The sequence below is a fragment of the Gastrolobium bilobum genome, unplaced genomic scaffold, assembly GCF_033153095.1.
Source record: "Gastrolobium bilobum isolate Gb01-03AN ecotype WA unplaced genomic scaffold, APGP_CSIRO_Gbil_v1 utg8480, whole genome shotgun sequence".
NCBI classification, from domain to species: Eukaryota; Viridiplantae; Streptophyta; class Magnoliopsida; order Fabales; family Fabaceae; genus Gastrolobium; species Gastrolobium bilobum.
The window spans coordinates 655,939-668,831 of NW_026899605.1; the positions used below are offsets into that span (position 1 = coordinate 655,939).

General features: G+C 33.9%; 3 protein-coding genes across 3 annotated transcripts; all 3 read right to left on the minus strand.

The window, feature by feature from the left end:
• Positions 1-3,218: 3,218 nt before the first annotated feature.
• LOC133291858 (protein CHLOROPLAST VESICULATION) lies at positions 3,219-3,851 on the minus strand. Its single transcript, XM_061490183.1, has 2 exons — positions 3,719-3,851; positions 3,219-3,572 (listed from the first exon to the last, which is right to left on the minus strand). Exons 1-2 carry the CDS (start codon positions 3,799-3,801, stop codon positions 3,230-3,232), a joined length of 426 nt encoding a protein of 141 aa, XP_061346167.1. The 5' UTR covers positions 3,802-3,851; the 3' UTR covers positions 3,219-3,229.
• A 6,743-nt stretch (positions 3,852-10,594) lies between these two features.
• On the minus strand, positions 10,595-11,151 carry LOC133291932 (uncharacterized). Its single transcript, XM_061490288.1, has 2 exons — positions 10,807-11,151; positions 10,595-10,705 (listed from the first exon to the last, which is right to left on the minus strand). The coding sequence occupies exons 1-2, from the start codon at positions 11,149-11,151 to the stop codon at positions 10,595-10,597; spliced, it is 456 nt and encodes a 151-aa protein (XP_061346272.1).
• A 261-nt stretch (positions 11,152-11,412) lies between these two features.
• Positions 11,413-12,604, minus strand: LOC133291933 (protein ALP1-like). The gene is made up of 3 exons (XM_061490289.1): positions 12,278-12,604; positions 11,954-12,179; positions 11,413-11,849 (listed from the first exon to the last, which is right to left on the minus strand). The coding sequence occupies exons 1-3, from the start codon at positions 12,602-12,604 to the stop codon at positions 11,413-11,415; spliced, it is 990 nt and encodes a 329-aa protein (XP_061346273.1).
• Positions 12,605-12,893: the final 289 nt, after the last annotated feature.

Genomic DNA, 12,893 nt, shown 5'->3' on the forward strand with positions numbered 1-12,893 from the left:
AATATTTCGTCAAAAATCTTTATGTAATCTAAATTCCATTGAGTATTTCGTACGGAAAATATTGCGTCAGAATTTTTAATAGAATTCTTTTCTTCGAAAATATTTAAGAAATTATTTTCGGCAAAACATTTGACGAAAACTAATTTCATTACAAATTTTGACAGAAATTTATTTCTGTAAAAATTTCCATGGATAAAAAATTTTGTTGCCTTTCAATGGAAGGTATTTCAACAAGAAAATTCTTTTTTGATAGAATAATTGCGTTTTGTAATGAAAAAATTTCGTCGAAAATATGATATTTTGTAGTAGTGTGAAAAGTACATAAACAATTTTGTTAAAAATTTTAAAATTAATTTAATTTGTAAAATATAATAATTATATTATTTTAAAAAAATTTTAAAATGGTAAAAATATCTCCTTATCCCTCCATTTTTCTTTCTTACCATCTTTTAACTCCCAAACAAGACAAGAGAATACCCTTCAATTTCCTTCCCCTCCTTCTCCGTTGGATCCTCGTCCTTTTCTTTCTCTCCAAACTCCCAAACAAAACTTAGTGTAATTTGCTTGATAAGAAACTAATTAAATTGTTTTGCCCAATGCATTTAATGTCTTTCAAATTGTGAAAAATAAAATTGTCTCATACATATACATAAAAGTATGCAAGGTCATGCTTTCTCTCTCTCTCTCTCTCTCATCTCTTTATATGGCCCCACATGGATCTCACACACTTTTACATGTGTGTAAGAGATAATTTTATCTCATGTAATATAATAAATATCAAACACATATATATATATATATATATATATATATATATATATATATATATATATATGAGGTAGGATTATTTGACACCAGTGTCAAATTTGAAATTTGACACCTCATTTGAGAGCCATTAGATAAAAAAAGATCAATAGTGTCACATGCTTACAAATCAGAGTCGTTGATCTTTTTTGATCTAACGACTATCAGATGAGGTGTCAAATTTCAAATTTGACACCGATGTCAAAGGATCCTATCCCTATATATATATATATATATATATATATATATATATATATATATATATATATATATATGTATATATGTATGTATGTATAATTAATATTAATTCCCAATAAATGATACCTGTTAATTAACGAAAAATCAACGGATAGAATTTGGTGTCAAATTTTTAATTTGACACTTCATCTGAGAGTCCTTAGATCAAAAAAGATCAATGGTGTCACATGCTTACAAATCAGAGTCGTTGGTCTCTTTTGATCTAATTGCTCTCAGATGAGGTGTCAAATTTCAAATTTGACACTGATGTCAAATGATTCTACCTCATATATATATATATATATATATATATATATATATATATATATATATAGGGTTTAGCAGATGTAAAGTGACCGCACCTAAGGATTGGTGCAGCCATATAAAATTATGTCGTTTTATAATATAAAAGCATTAAATATGGGGAATAATAACCATACAAAGATGAAAATAAATATAAAACATTAAATATCGAGAATCGTAACCATACAAAGTTGGAAATAAATATAATATTTTTATTTTCTACAATTAATTTTAAATGCGATCTTCCTTTATCCCACCCAAAACGACGTAGTTTTTAGGTGACTGCACCAATGCTTATATACAGTCACATTACAAATCATTTTTCAATATATATATATATATATATATATATATATATGTTGAACAAGAAAAACTATACCATATTAAGAATAAGATAAGTTGCAAAGAGTTTGAACTTGTGATTGCCTATATATTCGAAGATAAAATATGTTAGGATTTTATTTTTCTTGTGTCATATAAGATAAATTTTTTCTCCTACTCTCATAATAAATGTAGGGACCCTCTTTATTTTTTAAAAAAGAAAAAAAATAGAACACAAAAATCGAAGTGAAAATAGGAAATAAAATTTCTCTTATATGACATAAGAGAAATAAAATTCAATATGTATATGAATTTATAAAAAACTTGCTCGTTAACCGTCAGCCTATTGGAATGGAGGGACTCCCTTGGATACAGTTAGAACAAGGGCCAGTGGGCCACAACTTATCAAGGGATTACGGTCTTTATTATTTTGGGCCATAGGTAACTTTAGGGCCGCGATCGGTGACCCATTAGCATAATGCTCTTGTGCCATAGGTAACTTTAGGGCCGCGGACCCATTTTTTTTTATATATATATATATATATATATATATATATATATATATATATATATATATTGTAGCTTTCATGTCGTAGCTTCATCTATATTATATTTCAATTTTTTAAAACACCATTTATCATTCCCACATCAAAATATTGTTTATGAAAAATAATTTTTGTCTTGATACCTAGAAAGTATTAATTCCATAATGAAGATGAAAATGTGCATTTCGAACTTTCAAAAGTGCATTTGCAAAAATCCGAAGTCAGACCGCGTTTAAGTTGGAATAGCTTTTTATCAGCTGATCTATGTACTTGGTGGTAGATATAAGTATATCTTAACTCATTATTAATCGACGTATCTAAAATTTGTAACAGACAAGATCCATGAAAATATTTGTAGCAAAAGAAGTTTTCTTTCTTTAATTTTAGTCAACACGTAATTTATTTATATGTATCGGATAAAAAGGACGAGGAAAGAAATACTAGTGCCTCATAAAAAATAAAACTATTTCCATATTTTTTAGGGGACAATGCCGTATATCTTAAATTTGAGTAGGGTATCTAAAAAAAAATAAAAAATAAAAAAATTGAGTAGGACATTAACGCAACACAGACTTAGGAATGAGAATTAGCGGTGTGCCTAATGGCCTCGTGGACTAGCCCAATAATTACAGGAAAGAAAAGTGGGAATAAAATTGGTGGGCTTAGGAAAGCAGACAAAAACAAACAAATAAAGAAAGAAAGAAAAGAAAGCAGTGTAGTACATTGGGCATGCATGGTTGAAGGGGAAAAGGATTCGAAGTTTGTACTACATGTACTACAATCACCAAACTGCATAAATCCAATCGAGTACGAGTACTACCACCATTGCATAGAATTATTTGTTGGATATTTTTGTGTTTTCAACAAATAAAAAAAAAAAAAGTCGTAACATTTGAATATTATTAGGAAAATAATTTGTGTAAAAGGACAAGTAATTAATAATAACAATAATAATAATAATAATAATTATTATATACAAGTAATATAATTTATAATTTAATTGATTGCTATTTGGTTGTTCACATGGAGAAGCAACTGCCCTTGTTTGTCGTAAGTTTGATGGATGGTGTGAGGGGCGGCGCAGTCTTGGAGTTGGAACGAACGGTCTCATATCTCCGTCGTGCAGCTGGCCTTGGAAGGTTCTCCGGCACGATGGTTTCAAGCGAGTGGCCACGCCAAGGTGGGCACGCCCTTTTCTCGCTCCATTTGGCACCACCACCAACCGAAACTGATGAATAATTCGATTCCTCCTGAGCAACAGCTTCATGAACGGCTATCACCGAATTGCACACAATTATGGTGCAGTACGATGTCACTCCCATAAAAAAGCATTGCCTTCTCCAACATCCTTCGTTTTTCACCCTTTTTTTCACAACCAATAAATAAAATACAATTAAACATTAATTCGGGCACGGTTTTCAATTAATTGTAAGTGACATAACATGAGTCAAATATATAACATGTGTAACCCAACGAAAACATTAACACATGTACAAACTAAAACTTACAATGAAACATGAGGTGGCTTAACGGGGACGAGAGAAGCGTTTGAAGTTGGAGGGGGGAGACTGAGGCAGCAATTGGTTCTCATGGTGAAGAATCTTCCTAGCTCACTCGATCCCTCTCTTTATGTGTTTTGTGTACTAAAAAGAGTTTGAAATAGAAATATAAAAAGAGGAAGGAATACACATATAGCTAGATATATAGGGTTATAGCAGAAAAATATGAAAAAATAATGAAGCGTGGGCGTGGAAAAGTAAAACTGTAGGTGAAAAAGACCATTGGGGTGGGAGTTCGTGGTTGGACACGTGGGTTGGCGTATTCCAAATGCCAAAGCCATATTCTTGATTCTTGAGTAGCTTCATGGTGGTTCCTATTGCTTGCCGTCTTTGCAGCAATCTCGCATTGGGTAGTAGAAGACAAGACAGAGGAGTCACAATCTATGTATCTTTCCTAAAAATTTGGAATTCCCATTCCTCACCCCGAGCACCAACTTCCTCAATCCCCGCCCTCGTTTATTGCCTGCTCATGTCATTTGTAACGTTCAAACGTCAAACTTTGACCCTCTGTATAATTTAATTATCTCCAAAAAGCGCCCACAGACACATATACATATACAGGGGAACGATCTTGTGACAACCAAATTGTGTCATTATAAAGTGACTATCAATCAATCTCACCGTTAGATCAATTATGTTGATCCAACGGTTATATTTATTTTCATCTTTGTATGGTCATGATTCCTCATATTTAAAGTGAAAGCATTAAATATGAGAAATCATAACCATATAAAGATGAAAATAAATATAACCGTTGGATCAATATAATCGATCTAACGGTAAGATTGATTGGTAGTCACTTGGTAGTAACACAACTTGGTTGTCACAATATCCTTCCCCATATATATATATATATATATATATATATATATATATATATATATAATATATATATATATATAAAATACAAATATTATGTTATAGTAATGAGATTTTTGTTACATAAGTATGGAGTACATATTTATAATATAATATTAAAGTTATTTTTTGTACTGATGTGAAAGAGAGAGAAAAAAATAACTTTAATATTATAATTATGTATTCCTTGAAATACATAAGTTAAAAATCGATTGTAGGACAAAAAGGATGTTCGACATCCCTCTCTCTTTCTCTCTCTATATATAACGGTTTACCATTTCTCTTGTTATATTAGAAACAATAAATCCTATATTTTTTACACCATCTATTTTTTTTAAATGTGTGGGTCGAATAAATCATTTATCTCTGAGCGTATGTGCACCTGCAGAGAATAATATTCCCTTATATATATTGGTATGATTTCTAGTTTATTTGAAAGAAGATATTTCAATTGCGTAGTTTCCATTTATTTTATCAACTGATTAAACAATTAATAAATAAAATTTAGTTTTCCTAGTGGTCAGTGGTCACACCAGCAAGAAAAAGTGTAGCGTATGTGAATTCCTCTCAGAAAAAATTGCCCTTTTCTAATGAAATATATCATGAAAATTACAAACCCCGCCTCTGGTGAAAGTGAAACATCACCACCACGACTTTAATTTCCTTTAGCTATTTCTACTTCGCTTCTTGCTACCGTATCTGGCCAAGTCCATTGTGGTCGCCGTCTTCATCAAACCACTAGGGGGCGTTTGGTACGAGAGAAATTTTTTGGTTACTAGGTAACTAATTTTGCTGGGATGTGATTGGAAATAATTTATCCCGGAAAATTTATAAAAATGTGTTTGGTTGACAAAAATTTTACCTGGAATATTTTGATAAGTTTACTGAGTTGATGTTTGGTTGATTATATAATAGTAGTAGGAAAGAGGGTTATTTTACAAAAATAACCCCCATTTACTTTTTCGTTCAAATATAATATTATACAATTTTCACCTCAGATATCTTAGGAAGTGGGTGGTGTGTGAGGTACTCCATTGATATTTGAGAGTGGTTCAAATCAACGGTTTCTTCCTCACGCATGACCTCTCTGATCTGCCTCTGGACGACTGGTAATGCATATGGAGTCTTCCTGAAGACATTGTTCTGGGCTTCGTTGACGGAGACTGCGAGCTGCACACAAAGACTCCCAAGTTTACTCTTCAGTTCGAGTTTAGTTGAGTTTTTGTCCGGTGTTGGAGACAACCTTGTATATCTGTCGGTAAGGATGAAAAACCTTGTTGTCCACTATATTTTTTTATTTTTTTATTTTTCCTTCCACCTTGCATGTTCGATCTTTGTGAGGAGATATGGCAACATCCTGGGTACATACTTTCAAGTGTAACTCATGACCCAAATAGATAACCTGTAGTTATGCATGTTTGGTTGTTGAAACTTTAAATAGTGGTAGGTACCAGAAATAATTTAAAAATTTGGTACTCTTTGTCCATGGTTTTTAAAAGAATGAACAATACATGGTAGGGGTGGGGGGAAAATGTCCTACGGCTTCCTAATTGTGTAGGACAAGATTGGGAATGTAGATGCAATTTAATTTTTTTTTTGCTGTATGTGGGCTTACATATTTTTCTGTTATTGTTGTTGCAGGGGAACATTAATTGTTTGGGTGTGATAGCCTCTTTCGTTGAAGGACATATGGGTGGAGATGAGGTTGGTAAGTGGGGGTATGAAAGTGTTTATTCTGGTCATTCGTCATCTTCATCGTCATCGAGGGTGACAAAGTGTGGGTGTGGTAAGAAGGCTGTTTTGCGTAGGTCTTCGACTAATAAAAATCCAGGTAGGAAGTTCCTTGGGTGCCCGAACTTCTCAACAAATGAGAAGTGCAACTTCTTTGAGTGGGTTAATGAACCGACGTGCGTCAATTGCATGAAGAAGGACACCTTGTTGAAGCTTTTGGCTGTCTTGTTAATTACTCAAAGTTTAGTAATAGGGTATGTATTATATAAGAAGTAGTTCTGTGTGTAAGTTATAATTATGTATTTCAATTGTAATCATGTGGTATGCTGCTTTTTGTGAACTTATGAAATGACAATATGGTATGTGGGATTGTCATTATTTTGAAGCTTTGTAACTGACATACCCTAGTTTACATTTTCAAGTATGAATGTGGAGAGGATAATTACCACATATTATCGGGCATGTATGTTATTCCCCTGCCTAGATTTTCCACAAGTTATGATTACGAAGAAGATTGAATGTGCAGTATATACACATCGTTTGATATGGAATTTTTTGGTTTAATCTTTCAACTTGCTTCACCTTGTGCCTTAAATTTTTGTCTGCCACCTTCTCATCAAGTGCAGGGTGTAGCTTCAGAGTGACCATGAACAAGATTCATGATGTGGGGCCATCGATCCTCCTTCACGTACCATGAAGAAGACAAATGGTGTGGGTAATTTGTGTCTGTGTGTGTTATCATACTGTTGTTGTGCCAATATTTTTTGTCATACTTTGTATTTTGAAACTTGTATTATTGGTGATCCCTTTGTCGATTGAGATCTAATTACAAGAAGCATACGCACACATAGAAAAGAGAAAGAGGGAGAACTCAAATACCTACATCCATGACTTATCATTGCAATCGGGAAAATAAGCATCTTATCCCCACTCCAATCCTTTTTTTCAAGATTATTCTTAGAACAAGTCTTCAAGATGGAAAGCTTGTAAACATTCCTTCCTTCATATCTTTTTTTTTTTTTGGTTTTTTTATTTATTGTTATGCTTATGAATTTAACTAGGCATGCTAACTGATAATGATTTTTCAAGTGGGAGATGTTTGTCTTTTTGAGATGACCAACATCTGAGACCTTACTTTGAAAGTACAAATCTTTCCACTTGCAAAAGAATCAAATTCCCCTTCAGTTCAAGGTAATACAAGTTGGTCTTTCTTTCAAATTATTATTCTATTTGATCTGCATAGTAATGGCTGTAATTTTCTTACCTAAAAATTGTTCAATGAGATGGAATTCATTGAAGTACTGCATGTTGGATGTTTAAATATTAATACAAGAAAAGGTAAATATTAGACATGAATGCTGTATGACCAGTTGGCAATTCATGTTTTCGTACTCCCTATGAAAATGCAATGTAAATATTTCAACATTGTGCTGAGTGCATCCTTAAACTATGTGGTTCTGTGTCTTGCCATAGATGGGATGACAACTAAAAGATCTTCATTGCGGACAAGAGCGCTGAAAGAAGCTAGTGAATTCGCCTCAGAAAATCCCTTTTTCAAAGTTAAAATAAAGACGGATTATAACTTTGGACGGTGAGGTTAAACAAAAAATTAAATACATATATTTATGTATGAAAATTTTACGGTAGACCCTTTCATGTTTGATTTCACATGACATGGTCATGTGAAGGGTTATGAACATTTGATAGATAAACATTAAGGGGATAAGAAGCTTTGAGATAAAATATTGGAATATTGGTGGGAAAAAATGAAGGTTTGATTTATTTATCAAAGTTTAAGAATCCTTGACATGATCACATAATGTGAAATCACACATGAGAGATGACAGTCTCTTTATACAATGCAAGCAGCAAAAATGTAGTTATTTTTATGCTATCATTAACTGTTGGGCTTTGATCTCATAACTTGATGCAGATTGTACCACTTGTCTCCGTGAGAGACAGATCTAATAACATGATGCAGATTGTGATGTTACAGTTTGGAAAAATGTCAGCAGCAGCCAGGAGATGTACATTGCTCTCAGCAGCAGCCTTTCCACCATGCAACATAAGGATTGTGTATCTGTTTCAGTGTTGTAATCATTTACCCTGTTAGAGGACATGTGTAAATTTGACAGTACATTAAATGTTAGTATTTTGTTATTTCCATTTGTAATGCTTACAGCAGAAAAATTATGTAACCTTTTGCCCTTAAGCCCATTCAGTATAATAGTGACATGTATTTTGCTCACTCATTTTTAGTACTCTTGCTTTCAACTCGTGTGTGTTATAGCAATCTGTGAATGGAATCAAATCCCACTTCTAATATTTTTCTGTAGCAAGTGGGTTTTAGGAAAAAGTAGATCCAATGGAATGAGTTTTGTATATGATTAGTGAAATTTCAATTTCTCAAGATATTAAACAACGCAAACTTTCATTCTTATTCGACTCATGATTTAGGCTATGCTTGTTTGATTAGGCAAAGAATAAAAAGGTATAAAATTGGACATTAATAAAGTCTAGATGAAAAAATAAAAAAGTAAAAAAGGGCAATGTATCTGGACTTTGCTGTATCCATTATCTTTGACCCCAAAATGAAAAAAATAAAATAAATAATGGATGTTTGTTATTGAATAAATAAAAGAAAAAAATAAATAAAAACTAACAAGAAAAAGTAGTTGTGATTAAATTCAAGTTGAGTCTGATATAAAGCAGAAATACATAACAACATTAAGGTTTTAAGTGAAATGGTGTTTATAAGACAAAAATTGTAATGCCCCAAATAATAAGTGAAACAGGTTATGAGAAGTGAGGCAGTAATAAATGTTAACTCAATACGTTCAGAGAATTTATCCTATACCTCTTTAAACGACATTCTCTTTTTAAAGCAGCTTTACTATTACAACATCATTGTCTACTAATTATTGCTTCTATTCAGAGATGAAGGAAATACAGTCAAGTGCAACTCAATACGTTCAGAGAATTTCTAAAGGTCATGACAGGATAATGTTACTTACATATAACAACATATCTTTGCTAACCCAACAACATTGGTGCAACAGAATTTGACATTACAAGCTCATGAAATGGTTCAAAAACGACTTTAGGTACCCTAGAGCCTATCCCACATGTCTAACTCAATTGAGTACTTCAGGACATATACATGTAGAAGTAATATGATTTAATGTTGTAATTGAGATATCATTTGTGACAATTCTACAAGGACACAGGTCTTCATATGTCTATGTCCTTTGAACTCAACTGAGTGTTGATGAACTTCAACTTTGTAACACAAATTGCCTGCTTTGGCTGTAACAGGGCAGCCATCAACAAAAATGGATCACCATATCAACTAACAGTCCATGTTCCCTGCAACAAAAATAACCATGCATTATCAACATGTATAAATCATTGTATTCTCAACATAACAGGTATCCTAAAACCCGAAATAATACATACATAATTGAATAAAAACAGACATGGTACCCATATGCTTTACCAGATATCCATACATCTGACATGGGAATGATTGTGTATCTCCAAAAAAACCCAATGCATGTTGCCTCTGTCCTAATCTTGGGTTGGCAGCAAATGCAACTGTGTTGTGACTGACTTCCAAAAAGGTTACATCATAATAAAATTTGCATCACACATGATTACATATATAAATCATTCACCATAAATGATTCAAAACAACCCCATATAATCAGGAGGTCTCCAAAAAGTTTACTGCACACTAGCTTAACATTTACTAAGTAAAGATGCCACCACAAACTGTCTTTCTTCCTCACCTCCTTCCAGGAAAATTTCCATGATGGTGGGATCCTTGTGTATTATCATTGCAAGGTTTACCCTCTGTTCAACTGTAAGCACCTCAAATTTTTTCAATTCGTGTACAACAGATGTTTTTTTGCTATTACCCTCAGTTTGATTTTCAAAGCAATTAATCAACCTTTCAATTTTGTCATTGGTGCTTTTATAATCCTTACCAAGATCCTTAATTGCAAAGGATACCTCACTAGCCAAAGCTTCATCACTCCTCCCTCTCTTCTTGCCTTTTTTTGCAACACAGATTGACACAGGCGAAGTCTGAGTGGCTTCTTGCTCATTTGTGTCGGGTAGTGGTGGTGACCAATGAGGGTTTGTGCCATTCTCTTCAAATACATTATAAATCTCATCCATAGCAGTCCCACTTTCACCAACTCCATATCCTTCATTGTCCATTGCTTCAACAGCATCCTATGGACCCTCAACATGCTCTCCATTAGCCATGTCCTTCCCAAAAATTGGTCCTAAAGCATAATAGTGTGGGAAGGGTTTTTTGTAAAGACCCTTTGCATTTGGATGATGCTGCAAGGATAACATTGAGAGACAGGTTAAACAAGAAAAATATAATTAAAACATAAAAGACATAAACCGGTGATGAAGTTTTCTGAGATATTATCCTTTACCTTAACCCAGTCCATGAAAATTTCCTTCTCCACATCAATCATTTTGTCCCTATGATTCCACCCAAAACCACTTCCTCCATTTGGCCCCATCATTTCAGCAATGGCATTGTAGTGCCTTTTAAGCAGCTTGATCCTAGAAGTAATATGGGGAGTGCCCTTCAGTGTGCATCCAGGAATTTTCTCAGCCATCATCTTCTCTAAGTGATCAGGGAAGCCAGCCTTGAAACCATTGTCACCCTTCCACATTAAACTAGAGTTAACAAGGCATTCCACAAGGACCCTGTCTTCTTCGGTTGTCCAAGTATGGTTAATCCGTTTCGATGATTGACTATCCTTTTCAGCCATCTGCAACAAGTAATGGAAATAATATTTTGGACAATAAAAATAAACATTAAATGTCATGGAAATATATTAGGTGACAAAAAAGATTACATAATACAACCACATAATTGTTCTGAAATCAAACTTAGTACAACCAAATAGCCGGGCTTTAACAAAAAAATTTACTACAACTATATAATTGTTCTGAAATCAAAATAAGTCAAAACATGCAACAGGTTAGACATGCGTAAATGACAGCAAGACGAATCAGTCAACTTCAATTCCTCACGTGTCAAACATCTGCTGTGCCAATTCATCCCTCCACCTTGTCCATGCATTTGATGACTCAAAATGCATTATCATTTCATGTCCTTCAAAGTTATCTTCAGCCACTGCATTGTCCACTGTATTATCCTCCAATGGGTCAATATGCATTTCCTTCCTTATATGATTATGAAGCAAACAGCATGCAGTGATAATCCTGGTTTGGGTTTTGACCGGGTAAAAGGACTTAGACCTTACGATGGCCCAACGCCCCTTCAACAACCCAAAACATCTTTCAATCACATTCTTAGCACCTGAGTGTTTCATGTTAAAAAATTCTTGCGGTGTCGTTGGTTGTGCGCCATGTCTCCACTCATTAAGATGGTATCTTGTCCCTCTATAAGGTGTAAGGAAACCTTCCCCATTCATATAACCAGCATCGGCCAAATAATAGTAACCTACGACCAAATGACCACTTCGTGAGCTAACTCGTGACTATAGAATTTACCACGTAAAGATATGTACAAGGAAGTTAGGCACGTTTTCAAATTCCCAAATTTACCTTTAGGTACCCTTAATCCATTTGGACGAGAGATAACATTTCTGAGAACCTTTGAATCTGCTGCTGAACCCTCCCATCCGGGCAAAACATAAATAAATTGACAATCCTGCGAACAAACACCCAAGACGTTCGTCGCAATGTCACCCTTCCTAGTGCGGTATCTTGGCTTATCAGCTTGTAAGGGATTCACCTTGATGTATGTCCCATCCAGAGCTCCGAGACAATTCTAAAAAACAACGACAGCCAATTACAAGACAAGACAATATATTTGACAAATGATATTGTAAATTACACATCAAGACATTTGTCTTTTGAAACCCATACCTTGAACCACTTCCATTTGTCATCAGTTGAGTTTTCAAGAACGGGTTCAGGGCGTTTAAGTAGTACACTATGACACCTTAACACAGCCTGCAACACCTTGCTGAATTGTCTACTAATTGTTTCACCTGACCTCATAAACTGTCTTTTAATTATCCGACTTTTAATGTCATGAGCCAATATGTGAAGGAAGATTGCAACTTGCTCTTCTACCCCCATGTGTCTTGTTGGTTGAAGCATCCCAACAGTTTTCAATAAGTCACACAAATTATGAAAGCATCTCCTATCCATCCTTGTATTCTCAATACAAGCGGTGTCAGTAATATACATTATTCTATGCATATTAACTTCCCTGGTCGGAGCCCTACTGCAACAATCCCACTTAACTTTCCTCCTTGATCTTTTCCTTCTTTCCATATCAGCTAATAAAATACCATAAATTCTCACTAATAACATAGTGAGATGATTCAAAGATTGCAAATGACAAAGGATAACAATAACGACACTCAACTCCATTGCTTTGGTCATTGCCTCAATCTAACACAACAAGGTTAAAGTAATTAACATTAATCCAACAATGATGAACGAAGTAAAAGTATAAGAACACAATGAATAATAC